At 45.6% G+C, this 20,879-nt stretch overlaps 1 protein-coding gene across 1 annotated transcript in view; it reads left to right on the top strand.

Annotated features, from left to right (window-relative positions):
* The first annotated feature begins 2,055 nt into the window (after positions 1-2,055).
* Positions 2,056-20,879, top strand: part of FAM186A (family with sequence similarity 186 member A) — a 72,547-nt gene continuing 53,723 nt past the window's right edge. The window contains exon 1 of the mRNA XM_055095667.2: positions 2,056-4,517. Within this exon, the coding sequence (XP_054951642.1) occupies positions 4,326-4,517 (192 nt within the window). The 5' untranslated portion in view covers positions 2,056-4,325. The remainder of the gene's footprint in view (positions 4,518-20,879) is intronic.

The following is a 20,879-nucleotide window of genomic DNA, read 5'->3' on the forward strand; positions in this document are numbered from 1 at the left end:
AGGGAAAAATTGTTTCCGGGAGAAAAGAGAGCCCTCGGCGCGCTCAACTTTTGCACTATCTTTTCCAGCAGCAGTGTGGGATGTACTATCATCTGTCGGGGGGAACGATTAGAAGGAGACGCCATTCTGTGGCACGGGGATGTGTAAAAATCGTAATGACACATTTTGTCACTTGTCAGATAGCTACACAGCACTGATAATTCCGCAGTTTTCATAGTTCACAATCTAGATTTGATTTTTAAAGCCGACCTTGGCGAAGTGTACTGAACAAACCAACCCTGCCGAAAAGTGGTGGCTCACAGAAGAAAAGTAGACAAGAAAAAAAAAACAAAAAAACTATGATACTAGCAAATATGTTAATAGCAGCTAATGTATATTAAATGCTTACATTGTGTTTGGCACTATACTAAGCATTTTATGTTAATTGATCTTAAAACAATTCTATGCAATAAACACTATTATTATCATCTCCATTTTACAGTTGAAGAAGCCCTCTAGGAGGTCGGGTTTCCCTTAGACACACCTTTAAAGAACTTTGCCCCAGGCTCATTTGAATTAATTACCCATATCTCCGCTTAATATACTAGTAATAACACTTAATCTGGATAGTGTCTTCTTTGATGTTCTGTCATTAATTCAAACGAAATACAATAAAAACAAAATTTTTTAAATTATCTATAATTTTTGTTAGATGGTCCAAATTCCTTATTGTCTTTAGCAATATGTAGTAGGATAGATCGCTCCCACTTGTATGTCCTAGTTCAAACACTCATCTTTTAAAATAATCATGTCTTGGCTGGGAAGGGTGGCTCACGCCTATAATCCCAGCAATTTGGAAAGCTGAGGCGGGCGGATCACTTGCGGTCGGGAGTTCAAGACCAGCCTGGCCAACATGGTAAAACCCCATCTCTACTAAAAATACAAAAATTAGCCAGGTGTGGTGGTGCACACCTGTAATCCCAGCTACTCGGGAGGCTGAGGCAGGCGAATCGCTTAAACCCAGGAGGTGGAGTTAATAGTGAGCCAACATCGCGCCACTGCACTCCAGCCTGGGTGACAGAGTGAGACTCTGTCTCAAATATAGTAATAATAATAGTAACGAATAAAAATTGGCCGGACACCGTGGCTCACGCCTGTAATTCTAGCACTTTGGGAGGCCGAGGCGGGTGGATTGCCTTAGCTCAGGAGTTCAAGACCAGCCTGGGCAACATGGTGAAATGCCATCTCTAGTAAAATACAAAAAATTAGCCAGGCATGGCAGTGTGTGCCTGTAGTCCCAGCTACGTGGGAGGCTGAGGCAGGAGAATTGCTAGAACCTGGGAGGCAGAGGTTGCAGTGAGCCAAGATCACGCCACTGCACTCAAGCCTGGGTGACAGAGTGTGACTCCGTCTCTAAAAAATAATAATAATAAATAAATAAAAATGAACTAATCATGTCTTGATCTTTTCCAATGGATTTTTCCATTCTATTATTTTAAAAATCTTCCCAAAGTGAAGGTTTCATTTTCACCAAACCACTGTTACTTGATTTCAAGACTTTGCCATTCTGATCTCATGAAATCCTCCTTGCTTTGCCGCAAATGGAATCTCCTCAGATACCAAATTAATTCCACCACCAAATTGCTGATATCTGTTATCTCAGGCCCACCCTAATCTGGTCCTCAGTAAATTCCCATGAAGTTATCTCAGTGATTAAACCAATCTCCTTACTTTCCCCCTAAGATGCAAACTTATTAGCACTCACCGCCAAAGCCATGGCTCAAGGTGTTGTCCCTACCTGGATTGCCTCCATTTGTCAATCAACCTTCTCTCTCCATAAGGTTTTCTCAAAGATTCTGCTTCTACAGATCTCTTCTTCGTGTCCCTTATTAGCACTTGATTATTATATTCTATCTTAAATCTTTTCTTTTTTGTTTTAGTTTCTTCACAGGAACCCTATCATATACTCTTCAGTTTAGGATAATGTAAGCTGCATAGTGTTTCAACAAATGCTTGTCGAATTGAAAGGGAAGCAGGATTTAAAAATTGACTTTAAGAAGCCTTCATGGCTGGGCGTGGTGGCTCATGGCTGTAATCCCAGCACTTTGGGAGGCCACGAGGTCAGGAGATCGAGACCGTCCTGGCAAACACGGTGAAACTCTGTCTCTACTAAAAATACAAAAAATTAGCCGGGCGTGGTGGTGGGCGCCTGTAGTCCCAGCTACTCGGGAGGCTGAGGCAGGAGAATGGCGTAAACCTGGGAGGCGGAGCTTGCAGTGAGCCTAGATCGTGCCTCTGCACTCCAGCCTGGGTGACAGAGTGAGATTTTGTCTCAAAGAAAAGCCTTCATGTCTAGTTGCTGATTGATGAATTCCATGCTGCTGCATAAAAGATGCAAGTGAGAGAGAAAGCAATAATGCAAATTTAGTTTAGTTGACAACTAAACTTTGGGAGGCCGAGGTGAGTGAATCACTTGAGGAGTTTGAGACCAGCCTGGCCAACACAGTGAAACCCCATATCTACCAAAAATATAAAAAATTAGCCAGGTGTAGGCCGAGTGCAGTGGCTCACACCTGTAATCTCAGCACTTTGGGAGGCCAAGGCGCACAGATCACGAGGTCAGGGGATCGAGACCATCCTGGCTAACATGGTGAAACCCCGTCTCTACTAAAAAATACAAAAAACTAGCCGGGTGTGGTGGCGGGCGCCTGTAGTCCCAGCTACTCGGGAGGCTGAGGCAGGAGAATGGAGCAAACCTGGGAGGCGGAGCTTGCAGTGAGCCGAGATCATGCCACTGCACTCCAGTCTGGGCCACAGGCGAGATTCCGTCTCAAAAAAAAAAAAAAAAAAAAAATTAGCCAGGTGTGGTGGCGCATGCCTGTAATCCCAGCTACTCGGGAGGCTGAGGTAGAAGAATCGTTTGAACCTGGGAGGCAGAGGTTACAGTCCGCTGAGATGGCACTACTACACTCCATCCTGGACAACAGAGTGAGACTCTGCCTCAAAAAAAAAAAAAGAGAAAGAAAGAAAGGAAGAAAGGAAGGAAGGAAGGGGAAAGAAAGAAAGAAAGAAAGAAAGAAAGAAAGAAAAAACAATACATACACCTGTAGTAAAACTATGTAAAAATAGACTAGACACAAATATGTAAAATTCATGATTGTCATTTCCTCTGGAATGGGACAGTGGGGAAGGAAGGAACCAGGGGTGGGGGACATCAAAGAGGACTTCAACCTTCTGTAATGCTTTTTTATTATTAAAAAAAATCGGAAGCAAATATTAAACAAAAATTAGCCAGGCGTGGTGGCGCGCACCTATAATTCCAGCTACTCAGGGAGGCTGAGGCACAAGAATCTCTTGAACCTGGGAGGCAGAGGTTGCCATGAACCAAGATCACACCACTGCGCTCCAGCCTGGGTAACAAAGTGAGACTCTGTCTCGAAAAAAAGGGAAAGAAAAGAAAAGAAAAGAAAAAAGAGTAAGCAGTGCAAAGAGTGTGATCCTCATCCAAGTTACTTCATCCAAATGATATCATCCAAGTTACTACATGTCTAGGAAAAGTTAAGGGGCAGCTGAGGAAGTAGTTGTAACCTTTATTCCATTACAGGCTTAAAAATACTTAAGCAAAACCCCAGGAAGAGAGAAGAACCAGGAGTTATATTTGACACACCTAGTTTTGTTTTTTTTTTTTTGAGACAGTTTCACTCTTGTTGCCCAGGCTGGAGTGCAATGACGCGATCTCGGCTCACCACAACCTCCGCCTCCCGGGTTCAAGTGATTCTCCTGCCTCAGCCTCCCAAGTAGCTGGGACTACACGCATGTGCCACCTCACATGGCTAATTTTTTTTTTTTTTTTTTTTTTTAGTAGAGACGGGGTTGCTCCATGTTGGTCAGGCTGGTCTCGAACTCCGACCTCTGGTGATCCACCTGCCTCGGCCTCCCAAAGTGCTGGGATTACAGGCATGAGCCACTGCACCCGGCCAACACATCTAGATTTTAAGCTTATTTAAGCAGGGCTGTATCTTCTGTTTATTTTAGCATTCCTGTTGTCTATTATTTCCTACCCTCCTTCCCCCCTCACCCTTCTACCATGGCAGCATATAGAATGACCAGTTCTCTGCACATAGTAAGCATTCTTTACATGTTTGATCAATGATAATGTCACAATGGGTCTATTGTGACATCAACAGGATGGGAATATCATGGGAGCCACCAATTAGTAGCAGAGTATGCCACAACTTCTAGGATCAGGAAAGACCTCTCCTAGCTTCCTACTGGATATCTTTATTAGCATTTTTGTAGATTCTGTGAAAAAGAAGAAATAAAACGAAATCACCCACATTTTCAAAATGTTCTTCAAAATGAAAAATGAGATAGACAATGACCCTGAATCAGAAAAATGCATCAAGGATTCCACCATCATGAGAAGAGAGCCCCAAAATGTCCTTAGTCCTTTGATGCTCCCTAACCTTGAGATCCCATTCTCAGTAAAGGATATCATCTCTAGGATTGAGCGCTCACAGCTCCATCGAGCCAGAGAGGTAGGTAGTGAATCTGAAGTTTACAGACTGCAATTTTCTTTTTAAACTTTCTGTGACCAAGTACATTTTTGTTTATTTTAGAAATCACTTTCATGATATTTGACTGTATTTAGGGTAGCTTTGACTTCAAATGACAATTTCACCTGACACCGACTGTGGATATAACAAGCTCCAATTTGACATTAATCTCTTTATATCAGGTTTAATAAAGCCATTTAAGAAATAAATCAAGCCGGGCATGGTGGCTCACACCTGTAATCCCAGCACTTTGGGAGGCCGAGGCGGGCGGATCACTGAGGTCGGGAGTTGAAGACCAGCCTGACCAACATGGAGAAACCACTGTTTCTACTAAAAATACAAAAAGTTAGCTGGGCATGATTGCACTTGCCTGTAATCCCAGCTACTCAGGAGGCTGAGGTAGGAGAATTGCTTGAACCAGGGAGGCGGAGGTTGTGGTGAGCCAAGATTGCACCATTGCACTCCAGCCTGGGCAACAAAAGCGAAACTCTATCTCAAAAAAAAAAAAGTTTTCATTTGTTCCCTATGGAGGTTTTATCAAACAGCTATGAGCCAGATAGAATTTAGATGGCTTTGAATTCTAGCTCCTTTTATTTTCCCTGTACACTTCAAGGAGAAATTAGGAGAAATTCAAGGAGAATAGGAAGAGTGTTTACATAATATCAGCCGGGTGCAGTGGCTTATGCCTGTAATCCCAACACTTTGGGAAGCTGAGATGGGAGGATCCCTTGAGGCCAGGAGTTATAGACCAGCCTGGTCAACATAGTGAGACCCCATCTATATTTTTAGAAAAATAAATAAACAAATAAATACATAAGAATCTAATAGACCCCCAAACAATTAAGGTTATACTGCATTTTATTCTCTCGCAGTACAACAAAATCAGGCCAGGCACAGCGATTCATGCCTGTAATCCCAATGCTTTGGGAGGCCAAGGCAGGAGGATCTCTTGAGCCCAGGAGTTCTAGACCAGCTTGGCCAACATAAGGAGACCTCCTGTCTACTAAAAATAAAAAAATTAGCCAGGCATGTTAGCTCAAACCTGTAGTCCCAGCTCCTTGGGAGGCCAGAGGATCCCCTGAACCCAGGAGACTGCAGTGAGCACCATGCTTGCACTACTGCACCCCACTCAGCATGGGTGACATAGCGAGACCCTGTCTCAAAAACAAACAAACAAAAATCAGTCATGTTTGATGAAACTGATTAAGGGGGAGTTCTTTCCTATGTTTAAGGAAAGCTAAACTGGTCACAGTGGCTCATGCCTGTAATCGCAGCACTTTAGGAGGTCAAGGTGAGAGGCTCACTTGAGCCCAGGAGTTTGAGACCATCCCAGGCAACAAAGCAAGACCCTGTCTCTAGAAAAAATTTAAAAATTAGCCAGGAAGTGGTGGTATGCACTTGCAGTCCCAGCTACTCGGGAAGGTCCCTTGAGACCAGGAATTCGAGGTTACAGTGAGCTATAGATTGTGCCACTACATTCCAGTCTGGTGACAGAGGGAGACTCTATCTCAAAAAAAAAAAAAAAAAAAAAAGAGCGTTAGCCAGGCACAGTGGCTCACTCCTGTAATCCCAGCACTTTGGAGGCCAAGACAGGAGGATCACTTGAGTCCTGGAGTTCAAGACCAGTCTGGGCAACATAGTAAGACCTCTGTCACTCTCTCTCCATAGGTAGATAGGTAGATAGATAGATAGATAAATAGATTTTTTTTTTGAGGCAGACTATCATGCTATTGTTCAGGCTGAGTGCAGTGGCGCGATCTTGGCTCACTGCAACCTCCATCTCCTGGGTTCAAGTGATTCTCCTGCCTCAGCTTCCCAAGTAGCTGGGACTACAGGCACCGGCCACCAAGCCTAACTAATTGTTTTTGTATTTTTAGTAGGGACAGGGTTTCACCATGTTAGCCAGTATGGTCTTGATCTCCTGACCTTGTGATCCACCCCACCCCCCCCCCAAAGTGCTGAGATTACAGGGGTGAGCCACTGCGTCCAGCCCATTTTATATATTCTTTTAAAAAACAAAAACAAAAACAAAAAAACAGAGTGCTTGGCCAGGTGTGGTAGCTCATGCCTGTAATCCTAGCATCTTGGGAGGCAGAGGCAGGCGGATCACTTGAGCTCAGGATTTCAAGACCAACTGGCCAATATGGTGAAACCCGGTCTCTACTAAAAATACAAAAAATTAGCCAGGTGTGGTGGCTCCTGCCTGGAGTCCCAGCTACTCAGGAGGCTGAGGCAAGAGAATCACTTGAGCCCGAAAGGCAGAGGTTGCAGTGAGCCGAGATGGTGCCAATGCACTCCAGCCTGGGTGACAGAGCAAGACTCTGCCTCACAGAAAAAAAGAGTGCTAAATATCGATAAATTCCCACTCCTCACACAGACTTTCTCCTGTTCCAACATCTGGCAACTAGCAACAATAACACAGTGTTTGCTTTTAACAGCTTTATTGAGGTACAGTTAGCATACAATAAAATGTATGCAACCTCTGCCTCCGGGGCTCAAGCCATCCTCCCACCTCAGCCTCCCAAGTAGCTGAGACTACAGGCACACACACCAGCACGTCTGGCTAATTTTTGTATTTTTTGTATAAATGGGGTTTCACCATGTTGCCCAGGCTGGTCTTGGACTCCTGAGCTAAAGCAATCTGCCTGCCTCAGCCTCCCAGAGTGCTAAGATTACAGGCTTGAGCCACCACGCCTGGCCCAAAATACACTTTTTTTTTTTTTTTTTGAGATGGAGTCTCGCTCTGACACCCAGGCTGGAGTGCAATGGCGCCACCTTGGATCACTGCAACCTCCGCCTCCCAGGCTCAAGCAATTCTCCTGCCTCAGCCTCCCGAGCAGCTGAGACTAGACAACAGGCACCCGCCGTCATGCCCGGTTGATTTTTGTATTTTAGTAGAGACAGGGTTTCACCATGTTGAAGGTGAAGGTTTCACCATGTTGGCCAGGCTGGTCTTGAACTCCTGACCTCAGGTGATCCGCCCGCCTCGGCCTCGCAAAGTGCTAGGATTACAGAAGTGAGCCACCGCGCCCAGCCAAAATGTACATTTTAAAAGTACGCAAGTATCGAGCCGGGAGCGGTGGCTCATGCCTGTAATCCCAGCACTTTGGAGGCGAGGCGGGCGGATCACGAGGTCGGGAGATCGAGACCATTCTCGCTAACACGGCGAAACCCCGTCTCTACTAAAAATACAAAAAATTAGCCGGGCGTGGTGGCGGGCGCCTGTAGTCCCACCCACTCGGGAGACTGAGGCAGGAGAATGGCGTGAACCCGGGAGGCGGAGCTTGCAGTGAGCCAAGATTGCGCCACTGCACTCCAGCCTGGGTGACAGAGCGAGACTCCGCCTCAAAAAAAAAAAAGTATACAAGTATTGATACTGGCTGGGCGCGGTGGCTCACGCCTGTAATCCCAGAACTTTGGGAGGCTGAGGCGGGCGGATCATGAGCTCAGGAGATCGAGACCATTTTGGCTAACACGGTGAAACCCCGTCTCTACTAAAAATACCAAAAAAAAAAAAAAAAAAAAAAAAATTAGCCAAGTGTGGTGGCACAGGACTGTAGTCCCAGCTACTCGGGAGGCTGAGGCAGTAGAATTGCTTGAACCCAGGAGGCGGAGGTTGCAGTGAGTCAAGACAGCGCCATTGCACTCCAGCCAGGGAATAGAGCGAGACTCCATCTCAAAAAAAACTATTGATATACATAAATACCTGTGAAACCGGCTGGGCGCAGTGGCTCACGCCTGTAATCCCAGCATTTTGGGGGGCCGAGGCGGGCGTATTACGAGGTCAGGAGATCGAGACCATCCTGGCTAACACGGTGAAACCCCTGTCTCCACTAAAAATACAAAAAATTAGCCGGGCGTGGTGGCGGGCGCCTGTAGTCCCAGCTACTCGGGAGGCTGAGGCAGGAGAATGGCATGAACCCGGAAAGGCGGAGCTTGCAGTGAGCCAAGATCACGCCACTGCACTGTAGCCTGGGCGACAGAGCGAGACTCCGTCTCAAAACAAACAAACAAACAAACAAACAACAAACCTGTGAAACCTTCACCACATCGACATAATGATTTTGCCCATTTCCCCCAAAAGTTTCTTCATGCTGCTTTATAATCCCTCCCACATGCTGTTCCCTGCCCCCCACCCCAATCCCCAGCTAACCACCAATCTGCTTCTGTCACTGTATATTAGTTTGCATATTTTAGATTTTATATAAGTGGAGCCATACAGTATCTACTTTCTTCTGCCTCACGTCTTTCACTTAGCATAATTATTTTGAGATTCATCCACACTTTTGCATATATGAATAGTTGATTCCTTTTTATTGTTGAGTGTTTTTCCATGGCATGGCATGGCATGGGCTGTTTCTGGTTTTGGGTTATTACAAATAAGCTGCTATAAACATTCATGTACCAGTCATTATACAGATATATGCTTTCATTTCTCTGGAATAAATACCTAAGCTTGGAATGGCTAAGTCTAAAGGTAGTAAATGTTCATTTTAAAAAATAAACTACTAGGCCAGCTGCAGTTGTCCATGCCTGTAATCCCAGCTACTTGGGAGGCAGAGGCATGAGAATCTGCCTAGGAGGCAGAGGCTGCAGTGAGCCAAGATCGAGCCACTGCACTCCAGCCTAGGTGACTGGAGACAGTGAGACTGTCAAAAAAATAAAATAGGCCAGGCGTGGTGGCTCACGCCTGTAATCCCAGCACTTTGGGAGGCTGAGGCAGGCGGATCACAAGGTCAGGAGTTTGAGACCAGCTTGGCCAATATGGTAAAACCCCATATCTACTAAAAACACAAAAATTAGCCGGGCATGGTGGCGGGTACCTGTGGTCCCAGCTACTTGGGAGGCTGAGGCAGGAGAATTGCTTGAACCTGGGGGGCAGAGGTTGCAGTGAGCCAAGATCGCGCCACTGCACTCCAGCCTGGGTGACAGCGAGACTCTGTCTCAAAAAATATATATAAAAAATAAAAAATAAAATTAAAAAAATAAAATAAGGCCTGGCATGGTGGCTCATGCTTGTAATCCCAGCACTTTGGGAGGCCGACAAGGGTGGATCAGACCACCTGAGGTCAGGAGTTTAAGACCAGCCTGGCCAACATGGTGACACCCCATCTCTACTAAGAATACAAAAATCAGCCAGATATGGTAGCAGGCATCTGTAATCCCAGCTACTCGGGAGGCTGAGGCAGGAAAATTGCTTGAATCTGGGAGGTGGAGGTTGCAGTGAGCCGCAATCGCACCACTACACTCCAACCTGGGCGATGGAGCAAGACTCCATCTCAAAAAAAAAAAAAAAAAGAAGGTAGGGCATGGTAGCTCATGGCTGTAATCCTAGCACTTTGGGAGTCCAAAGTGGAAGGATTGCTTGAGCTAAGGAGTTTGAGACCACCCTAGGCAACATGGCGAGACCCTGTTTCTACAAAACATACAACAATTAGCCAGGGGTGGTGGCTACCTCGGCCTCCCAAAATGCTGGGATTATAGACATGAGCCATTGTGCTGGGCCCTTTCACCAATAGCATGAGAAAAAATGTAGTGAAGGAAGCCCCGGCATCCTTGAAGAGCTCTGTGATCACTCTTCTCTAGAGTTCAGACCTTAACAGTGGGAACTGTAGTCACTGAATTTGTAAACCTAACTGGGACCCAGTAGTGGCACCCAACCACCAAAGGCAAGGTGGATATGATTACTGTAATGGACAGCAGCATGAAAGCAGCAATCAAAATAGTCTGACTCACACTGACCTATGGCATTGGCTAGTTGATCAAGATGTTCCCAGAAATGAATAGATAGGAAGCCTACTAAATTCTTACTTAATCTGAACAAGTAGGAAATTCCTCGGTCGAATGAAAATAAATACCTGAATCATGAATCATGAAAACGAGTCAGAGTCCATCAGTCAATTCCCAAACTTGAGCCAGTTGACAGACTCAGAGCTCCTTGAGTGAACAGGATCTCAAGTTCTCTTGAAGAAGGACCCTGGGTCTACCTGTATACTATTACTTTTTCTCCTGACCTTGTACCAGAGTGTGCATTGGGAAAAAGGAAATAATCAGAACTTTTGGGGGACTACTGGGCACTGGCTCTGAGCTGACATTAATCCCAGGAGATCCAAAATGTTATTGTGGTCTACCCATTAATCAAAAAACCTTTAGCTCAGGCCCATCTCACAGTGAAACTAGTGTGTCCCCAAACCCATCCTGTGGTTATTTCACAAGGTCCAAAATGTGTAATTGGAATATACATACTCAGCAGCTGACAGAATCCCCACACTGACTCCCTTACCTGTGGAGTGAGGGCTACTGTGGTGGGAAAGGCCAAATAGGAGCCACTAGTGCCTCTACCTAGGAAAACAGTAAAAATAAAACAAATATCCCATTCCTGGAAGAATTAGTGCCATCATCAAGGACTTCAAAGATTCTTTAGTGGTGATTTCAACCATATCCTCATTCAACTTTCCTGTTTGGCCTGTAAAGAATACAGATGGATTTTGGAGAACGACAGTGGATTATTGTAAGCTTAACTAGGTACTAAGTCCAGTCACAGCTTCTGTACCAGATGTGGCTTCATTGCTTGAACAAATTAACACATTCCCTGGTTCCTGGTATGCCGCTATGATCTGGCAAATGATTATTTCTTCCAATCTGTCAATAAGGCCCACCAGAAGTAGTTTGCTTTTATCTGGGAAGGCCAGCAATACAGCTTCAGTCTTCTATCTCAGGAGTATATTAATTTGCCAGTTGGGTAGAATTTACCTGCAAAACCATCTGGCCCAAGGAAGTTTCTTTTTTTGAGATGGAGTTTCGCTCTTGTTGCCCAAGCTGGAGTGCAATGTCGCGATCTCAGCTCACTGCAACCTCCACCTCCCAGGTTCAAGCAATTCTACTGCCTCAGCCTCCCAAGTAGCTGGAATTACAGGCATGCACCACCATGCCCGGCTAATTTTGTATTTTTAGTAGAGACGGGGTTTCTCCATGTTGGTCAGGCTGGTCTCGAATTCCCGAACTCAGGTGATCCACCCACCTCGGCCTCCCAAAGTGCTGGGATTACAGGAGTGAGCCACAGTGCCCAGCCTATTTTTTTATTTTTAGTAGAGATAAGGTCTTGTTATTGTGCTCAAGCTAGTCTTTAACTCTTGAAGTCAAGCGTTCCTCCCATCTCAGCCTCCCAAAATGCTGAGATCACAGGCATGAGCCATCACACCTGATTTTTTTTTTTCTTTTTTCTTTTTTTTAAATGACAGAGTCTCCCTCTGCTGTTGCCCAGGCTGGAGTGTAGTGGCACGATCTTGTGTCACTGCAACCTACGCTACGCCTCCCAGGCTCAAGTGATCCTCCCGCTTCGGCCTTCCGAGTAGCTGGGACCTCAGGCATGCACCACGCCCAGCTAATTTTTGTATTTTTGGTAGAAATGGGGTTTCTCCATGTTGGCCAGGCTGGTCTCAAACTCCTGATCTCAAGTGATCTGCTCGCTTCGACCTCCCAAATTGCTAAGATTACAGGCATGAGCCACTGTGCCCAGGCACTGTATTTTAAGAAATTAATTTTTCCTAGGGAGAAACTATTGCCCCTTCCTAGGTGAGGTCTGTGAATTGTTCTCATTAATCCTTTTAGGTAACTGTCAACTGTCACTTAGTTGACAGGATGAAAGGATACATCTTTTTTTTTTTTTTTTTTGAGACGGAGTTTCACTCTTGTTGCCCACACTGGAGTGCAATGGTGCATTCTCAGCTCACCGCAACCTCCGCCTCCCAGGTTCAAGCGATTCTCCTGCCTCAGCCTCCTAAGTAGCTGGAATTATGGGCATGTGCCACCACGCCTGGCTGAATTTTGTATTTTTAGTAGAGACAGGGTTTCACTGTGTTGCCCAGGCAAGTCTCAAACTCCTGACCTCAGGGGATCCTCCCGCCTCTGCCTCCCAAAGTGTGCGATTACAGGTGTGAGCCACTGCTCCAGGCTGAGAGGATAAACCTTGACCCTGTTATTCCATTGGGATATTGTGAAATATAACAATTCTTAAAATCTTTGGAATCTCCAAAGTGATGTCTTTTTGTATGCTAATGATTGACAGCTAGCTTCAGGATGGGACTGGTCATTAGAAAGACAAAGCCCTGATTAGAGGGTTGGGACTTTCAACCCCACCCCCCAACCTTCAGGGGTGGGGAAAGCCGCTGAAGGTCAAGCTGCTTATCTACGGCCAATGGTTTAATCAACCATAACTATGTAATCAAACCTCCATACAAACCCAAAGGACAGGGTTTGGAGAGCTTACAGAGAGTTGAACACATGGAGGTTCCTGGAGAGTGGTGTGCCCAGAGAGAATATGAAAGTGATATAGGAGTTAAGAAGAAATCACTTGGGCAGATAGTGAGGGTATGGGAGTCCCTGGTAAGGCTTTTCTTTTTAATGAAAAGCAGCCCCAAATCATTTTCTAACAAAGAGCAGCCTGTAAAGTCGAGCTGCAGACACAGAGCAGCAAGCTGGGAGCTTGCAGGGGTGAATGCCAGCAGAAACTAGGGACTAGACATGTTCAAGAGGGCAATTCCATCTTTCCTTCTCTGCCAGCCTTGTGTACAGTAAGGAGGAGACAACGTGGTGCCGGCCAAGGAGAGTTCATTTGCATAGTAATATTAGGGTGAAGCAACCAGCCTTCCAAATGCGCTATGTAAACGTCATATCTGATTGAACCAATCTGTGAACCTTACGTAAATCAGACACCAGCTCCTCAAGCCACACTATAAAATCTAGCACATCCACCACCAGCCAGTCTTTTCCTCTGGGAAGATCTCCCTCTCTTTATTGAGAGTGCTGCTTTTCTTTCTCTTTTCTTCTGCCTATTAAACCTCCACTCCTAAACTCCTAGTGTGTATTCGTGTCCTAAATTTTCCTGGCACCAGACGACGAACCCCAGGTATGCAACAGAGACAATGTAGCTGCTTCAGAAGCTCCATTCCCCTTCCACAATACCTTGCCCTAGCATCTCTTCAATAAACCAGTTCTGTGAGCTGTTCCAGCAAATTAATCCAACCAAAAGAGGGAGTCTTAGGAACGCCAAATTGAAATTGATTGGTTAGAAGTTCTGGAGGCCTGGATTTGTGACTGGTGTCTGAGTGGGGGGCAGTTTTGGGGACTGAGGCTTCGACCTATGGGATCTGACACTGTATCTAGGTAGATGGTGTCTGAATTGAAATAAAAGACACCACCTGATGTCCATTGCAGAAATGGTTCCCTGCTTGGTGGTGGGGAGAATCTGCTCCTCCGACCCCACATTTGGTCTGATCATGGAAGTCTTCTGTGTTAATAAGTTGATAACTGTTTTGCTGAATAGAAAAAAATAGAATAGAAAAAAAAACTGAAAGTTTTTTCCAATATCCATCTGGGATGAAATCATAAGTTGAATTTTTTTTTTTTTTTTTGAGACAGAGTCTCATTCTGCTGCCCAGGCTGGAGTGCAGTGGCACGATCTCGGCTCACTGCAACCTCTCCCTAACCTCCCCACCCCACAACTGGGTTCATGCTATTCTCTTGCCTCAGCCTCCCAAGTAGCTGGGATTACAGGTGCGCACCATCATGCCTGGATAATTTTTGTATTTTTTAGCAGAGATGATTTTACAATGTTGGCCAAGCTGGTCTCAAACTCCCAAACTCAGGTGATCTGCACACCTCAGTCTTCCAAAGTGCTGGGATTACAGGCGTGAGCCACCACATGGGCCTAGTTGAATTCTTTTTGTTAACTTAAAAAAAATTAGAGTATATATGAATGAAAATTCAAAAGTGAAAAGCTCAAAGAATTATCTCAAAGAATCACAGAAGCCTCTGGTTCCTCACAAAACAACCACTATTGTGACTTTTAACACTGTAGGTCAGTTTTGCCTGATAAATGGAATCATATGATATGTATTCATTAATGTCTGGCTTCTTCTGCTTCATTCTAAGTTCATGCGATTGATACACGTTGTTGTACATAGCCGTAATTCATTAATGTTCTTTTTCTTTCTTTCTTTTTTATTGAGATGGAGTCTCGCTCTGTCACCCAGGCTGGAGTACAGTGGCACAATCTCAGCTCACTGCAGTCCGGTTCAAGTGATTCTGCTGCCTCAGTCTCCCGAGTAGCTGGGACTACAGGCGCCTTCCACCATGCCTGGCTAATTTTTGTATTTTTAGTAGAGACGGGGTTTCACCATGTTGGCCAGGCTGGTCTTGAACTCCTGACGTTAAGTGATCTGCCTGCCTCAGCCTCCCAAAGTGCTGGGATTACAGGCATGAGCCCGGCCAAAATGTTCTTTTTCTATATTGAGTTGACCAAAACGGTTTATGTGTGGTATACAACATTATGTTTTGATATATTTATACATTGCGGAATGGCTAGATCCAACTACTTAATGCATGCATTTCCTCACATATCTTTTTTGTTTGTTTCTTTGTTTGTTTGTTTTTTGAGACAGGATCTCACTTTGTCTCTCAGGCTGGAGTGCAATGGCATGATCTTGGCTCACTGCAACCTCCACCTCCCAGGTTCAAGCGATTCTCCTGCCTCCCTATAGCTGGGATTACAGATGGGCGCCACCAGGTTTGGCTAATTGTTGTATTTTTAGTAGAGACAGGGTTTCGCCATGTTGGCCAGGCTGATCTCGATCTCCTGACCTCAGGTGATCCACCCACCTTGGCCTCCCAAAGTGCTGGGATTACAGGCGTAAACTACCGTGCCTGGCCACCTCACGTTTCTTTTTGTGGTGAGAACACTTAATATCTCCTCTCAGGAATCTTCAAGTATACAATGTATTGTTATTAACTATAGTTATCATGATGTATAATAAATCTCTTGAACTTATTTCTCCTGTCTAACTGAAAAATTGTATCCTTTGACTAACATCTCCACAATCTGCCCATCCCCAGCCTCTGCTAACCACTGTTCTACACTGTCTGCTTCTATGAGTTTGACTTTTTTTTTTTTGAGATGGAGTCTCGCTCTGTTGCCCAGGCTGGAGTGCAGTGGTGCGATCTCAACTCACTGCAAGCTCCACCTCCCGGGTTCAAGCAATTCTCCTGCCTCAGCCTCCTGAGTAGCTGGGACTACAGGCGCCCGCCACCACGCCTGGCTAAGTTTTTGTATTTTTAGTAGAGACGGGTTTCACCATGTTAGCCAGGATGGTCTAGATCTCCTGAGACCTCGTGATCCACCCACCTCGGCCTCCCAAAGTGCTGGGGTTACAGGCATGAGCGACCACGCCCGGCAAGTTTGACTTCTTTAGATTCCACATATGAGTGAAATCATGAAGAAGCCTTTTAGTTTGATGTAATACCATTTGTCTATTTTTGCTTTTGTTGCCTATACTTTTGGAACCATATACAAAAATCATTGTCTAGAACAATGTCATGGAACTTTTCCCCTGTTTCCTTCTAGTAGTTTTATACTTTCATTTTTTTTTTTTTTTTTTTTGAGACAGAGTCTTGCTCTGTCACCCAGGCTGGAGTACTATGGCGTAATCTCAGCTCACTGCAACCTCTGCCTCCCAGGTTCAAGCAATTCTCCTGCCTCAGCCTCCTGAGTAGCTGAGACTACAGGTGCGTACAACCATGCCCAGCTAATTTTTGTATATTTAGTAGAGAGAAGGTTTCACTATGTTGGCCAGGCTGGTCTTGAACTCCTGACCTCATGATCCACCCACCTCGGCCTCCCAAAGTGCTGGGATTACAGGCATGAGCCACCACGCCCGGCCATAATTTCACATTTTATGTTTAAATCTAATCCAGGCTGGGCATGGTGGCTCATGTCTGTAATCCCAGCACTTTGGGAGGCCAAGGCGGGTGGATCACCTGAGGTCAGGAGGTTGAGACCAGCCTAGCCAACATGGTGAAACTCCATCTCTACTAAAATACAAAAATTAGCTGGGCATAGAGGCAGGCACCTGAAATCCCAGCTACTTGGGAGACTGAGGCAGGAGAATCACTTGAACCTGGGAGGCAGAGGTTGCAGTGAGCCAAGATCGCGCCAATGCACTCCAGCCTGGGCAATAGAGCAAGACTCGGTCTCAAAAAAAAACAAAAACTCTAATCCATTTTGAGCGGATTTTTGTATATGGTGTAAGTTGAGAGTCTAATTTCATTCTCCTGTACGTGGATATCCAGTTTTTCTAACACCATTTATTGAAGAGACTCTTCTTTCCACATTGTTTTTGGCATCTTTGCTGAAAATCAATCGACTGTGAAATGTGTGGATTTATTTCTGGGCCCTCTACTCTGTTCCATTGGTCTAATGTATCTGTTTTTATGCTAGTACCACACTGTTTTGATTATTATGGCTTTGTATTGGATTTTGAAATCAGGTACAGTGATGCCTCCTGCTTTGTTCTTTCTACTCAAGATTGCTTTGGATATTCAGGGTCTGTTGTGGCTCCATACCTGTTTTAGTTTATTTATTTATTTTTGTTTAGAGACATGGTCTGGCTCTGTCACCCAGGCTATAGTGCAGTGGTGCAATAATAGCTCAATGAAACCTTGGACTCCTGGGCTCAAGGGATCCTCCAGCCTCAGCTTGCCGACCATCTAGGACTACCACACCCAGTTGATTTTTTTTTTAATTTTTGTAGAGACAGCGTCTCCTATGTTGCCCGGGCTGGTCTTGAACTCTGGCCTCAAGTAACCTTTTCACCTTGGCCTTTCAAAATGCTGGGATTCCAGGTGTGAGCCACCACACCTGGCCTCTGTACATATCTCAGGATTTCTTTCTTTCTTTTTTTTGAGACAGAGTCTCACTTGTCGCCCAGGCTGGAGTGCAGTGGTATGATCTCAACTCACTGCAACCTCCACATCCTGGGTTCAAGCAATTCTCCTGCCTCAGCCTCCTGAGTAGCTGGGACTATAGGCATGTGCCACCATGCCTGGCTAATTTTTGTATTTTTAGTAGAGATGGGGTCTCACCATGTTAGCCAGGATGGTCTCGATTTCCTGACCTCGTGATCCGCCTGCCTCGGCCTCCCAAAGTGCTGGGATTACAGGCATGAGCCACTGCGCCCGGCCTATTTCTTTCTTTTTTTACATTAGGCTGGTTTATATGTGCTGCTCTGGGCAGTTACGTAGTTTGCTTACAATGAGGAGTTACCTGACTTTGAACATACTGTACATGGCAATTAGAAGTTGTCATGGCAAGAGAAAAACCACAGCCAGCCTGCTGCAGCCAACAGAAAAACAACCACAGACCAGTAGGGGGAATGTAGGGATAAAGGTGGGGTTTGTTTGTTTCTTTCTTTTTTTTCTTTTTTGAGACAAAGTCTCATTCTGTTGCCCAGGCTGGAGCTGAGTGGCGCGATCTTGGCTCACTGCAACTTCTGCCTCCCGGGTTCTAGTGATTCTTCTGCCTCAGCCTCCCAAGTTGCTGGAACTACAGGTGTGCACCTGGTACCACGCCCAGCTAATTTTTTGTATTTTTAGTAGAGATGGGGTTTCACCATGTTGGCCAGGCTGGTCTCAGACTCCTGACTTCATGATCCACATGCTTCGGCCTCCCAAAGTGCTGGGATTACAGGTTATAGGCGTGAGCCACCGCTTCCAGCCGTTTCTTTTCTTTCTCTCTCTTTTTTTTTTTTTTTAGACGGAGTCTTGCTCTGTCACCCAGGCTGGTGTGCAGTGGCTGCAATCTCAGGTCACTGCAACCATCACCTCCCAGGCTCAAGTGATCCTCCCACCTTAGCCTCCAGAGTAGCTGAGATCACAGGCATATGGCACCACACTGGGGGCTATTGTTTTTTGTTTTGTTGTTGTTGTTGTTCTTTTTGTATTTTTATAGAGATGGGGTTTCTCCATGTTGTCCAGGCTGGTCTTGAATTCCACCAGCCTTGGCCATTCAGAGTTCTGGGATTATAGGCATGAGCCACTATGCCCGACCTTGTTTCTTACTATAAAAGAAAAAAATAACTCCTCAGCAGTCTTAAAAGAAAGGGATCAAAGAGATGTTAGGATACAAAATTACAAGTATTTTAAATCCAGGCCTGTCCTCATCTCCTTCAAAGCAGAGGTAGAAGGAGACAGTTGAAGCAAACAAGTAAATTCTGTAAAAATTACTTGGAAACCCTACAAATTTTATTAAAATCTAAACTTCTATTTTGCTTTTTATTTATTTATTTAATTTATTTATTTATTTATTTATTTATTTTTTGAGACAGAGTCTTGCTCTGTTGCCCAGGCTGGAGTGCAGTGGCACGATCTCAGCTCACTGCAACCTCTGCCTCCCGGGTTCAAGCGATTCTCCTGCCTCAGCCTCCTGCGTAGCTGGGATTACAGGTGTGAGCCACCACACCTGGCTAATTTTTGTATTTTTAGTAGAGAAAGCGTTTCACCATGTTGGCCAGGCTGGTCTTGAACTCCTGGCCTCAAGTGATCTGCTCACTTCAGCCTCCCAAAGTGCTGATATTACAGGCGTGAGCCATTGTGCCTGGCCATATATATATATTTTTAATTAATATATTAAAAAGCATGCTAAAGTGACATGCTATTCCCCCTAGAAAATAACCCCAATACCCCCTCTGCCAGTAACATGCTTAAGTTGACCAGCCTACTCGTATCTCTAAGCATGTGTGGACAAGAGTGTGTCTTTTTTTTTTTTTTGAGTTGGAGTTTTGCTCTTGTCACCCAGGCTGGAGTGCAGTGGCGCAATATGTGTATGTGTCTTTAAAACAAAAGCCATGGGCATCAAGTGACCGCTCATCAAGTAACATGTCATCTGTTAACTGACCAGTGTCCACCTTCTACAGAGGGTGGGCAGAGCAGAGAAACCCTAAAGTGGTTTTTAGGGACTAACCCCAAATCACCAACTTTCCAAGCACTTCTTCCCCACTCCCTACTCAAAAGGGGATACTTGATTTCTGTTTGCCTCATATTTGGTGTCCTTTGACCTGGATGGTTTTCTCCTTGTCACCCACGCTGGAGTGCAGTGGCACGATCATGGCTCACAGCAGCCTCAACTTCCTGGGCTCAAGTGATTCTCCCACCTCAGCCCCTTCAGTAGCTGGGACTTACAGGTACAAGCCACCATGCTGGCTAATTTTTTAATTTTTTGTAGAGACAAGGTCTTGCAATATTGCCCAGGCTGTTCTCAAACTCCTGTCCTCAAGTGATCTTCCCACCTTGGCCTTCCAAATTTCCAAGATTACAATCATGTAAACCTGCCTGGCTCTATTAGTGTTTGACTTAAAGTTTATGTTCAGTTATATAAGTATAGCTGCTCCTGTTCTTTTTTGGTTTCCATTTACACAGAATATTTTTCCATCTCTTCATTACATTTAATTAATTAATTAATCAATTTTTTTTTGAGGCGGAATCTTGCTCTGTTGCCCAGGCTGGAGTGCAGTGGTGCAACCTTGGCCCACTGCTACCCACTGTGGGTCTCCTCTCTGCTGACAGCTGGACACTCATTGGGATGAGCTACCTGTGGAGAGGAGCTACCCACTGAGGGTCTCCTCTGAGCTGTTCTGTCACTCAATAAAGCACCTCTTCACCTTGCTCACCCTCCACTTGTCTGCATAGCTCATTCTTTCTGAATGCAAGACAAGAACTTGGGACCTGCCGAATGGTGGGACTGAAAGAGCTGTAACACAAACAGGGCTGAAACACGCCCCTTGCTTGCCATGTTGCAGGTGACAAGAAGGAGAGTAGAGAGAAGGAAAGAAGAGAGAAAGAGAGAAGAGCTGTGGCCCTTCGGGGAGCCCAGACCTAGAAACTCTCTAAGCCAGGGCTGCGACATCCTCTTTGGGGCTCTGTGGTTCCTGGTGTCTCCAAGCTTCTGGGTGCCACCACATTGCCTGGTGCTAGCTGTGGAAGCTGCTTGCAGTATGCCTGGTCCAGCCACAGCCTCACAGGGAGTTGGCACCTGTGCCTGTGCCTGGAGATGCCCACCCTGCCACAGGTGGCATGCCTGGCTGTGCACAGTGGCCGGGCCCAATGCTCACTTGCTCACATACCCCTTGCCACTCCATGCCTGGCTCACCCTTGGCAGGCATGGGATCCAGGCCAGTAGCATGAGCTGAGTGCAGCCTGCAATGCTGAATGGGCGAAATGAGCCCAGTGGGCCTGAGCAAAACTTGGGCAAAAGTTGGCCACAGGGGTTTCTGGCCAGAAAAGCGACACCCCAAATATCCCATCACACCAGTTCTTTTTTTTTTTGACAGTCTCACTCTGTCACCCAGGCTGGAATGCAGTGGCATGATCTCAGCTCACTGCAACCTCCACCTCCCAGGTTCAAGCGATTCTCCTGCCTCAGCCTCCTGAGTAGCTGGGATTACAGGCACGCACCAGCATGCCCAGATAATTTTTTTTTTTTTTTTTGTATTTTTAGTAGAGACAGGGTTTCAT

Source organism: Pan paniscus, chromosome 10, assembly GCF_029289425.2.
Source record: "Pan paniscus chromosome 10, NHGRI_mPanPan1-v2.0_pri, whole genome shotgun sequence".
Classification (NCBI taxonomy): domain Eukaryota; kingdom Metazoa; phylum Chordata; class Mammalia; order Primates; family Hominidae; genus Pan; species Pan paniscus.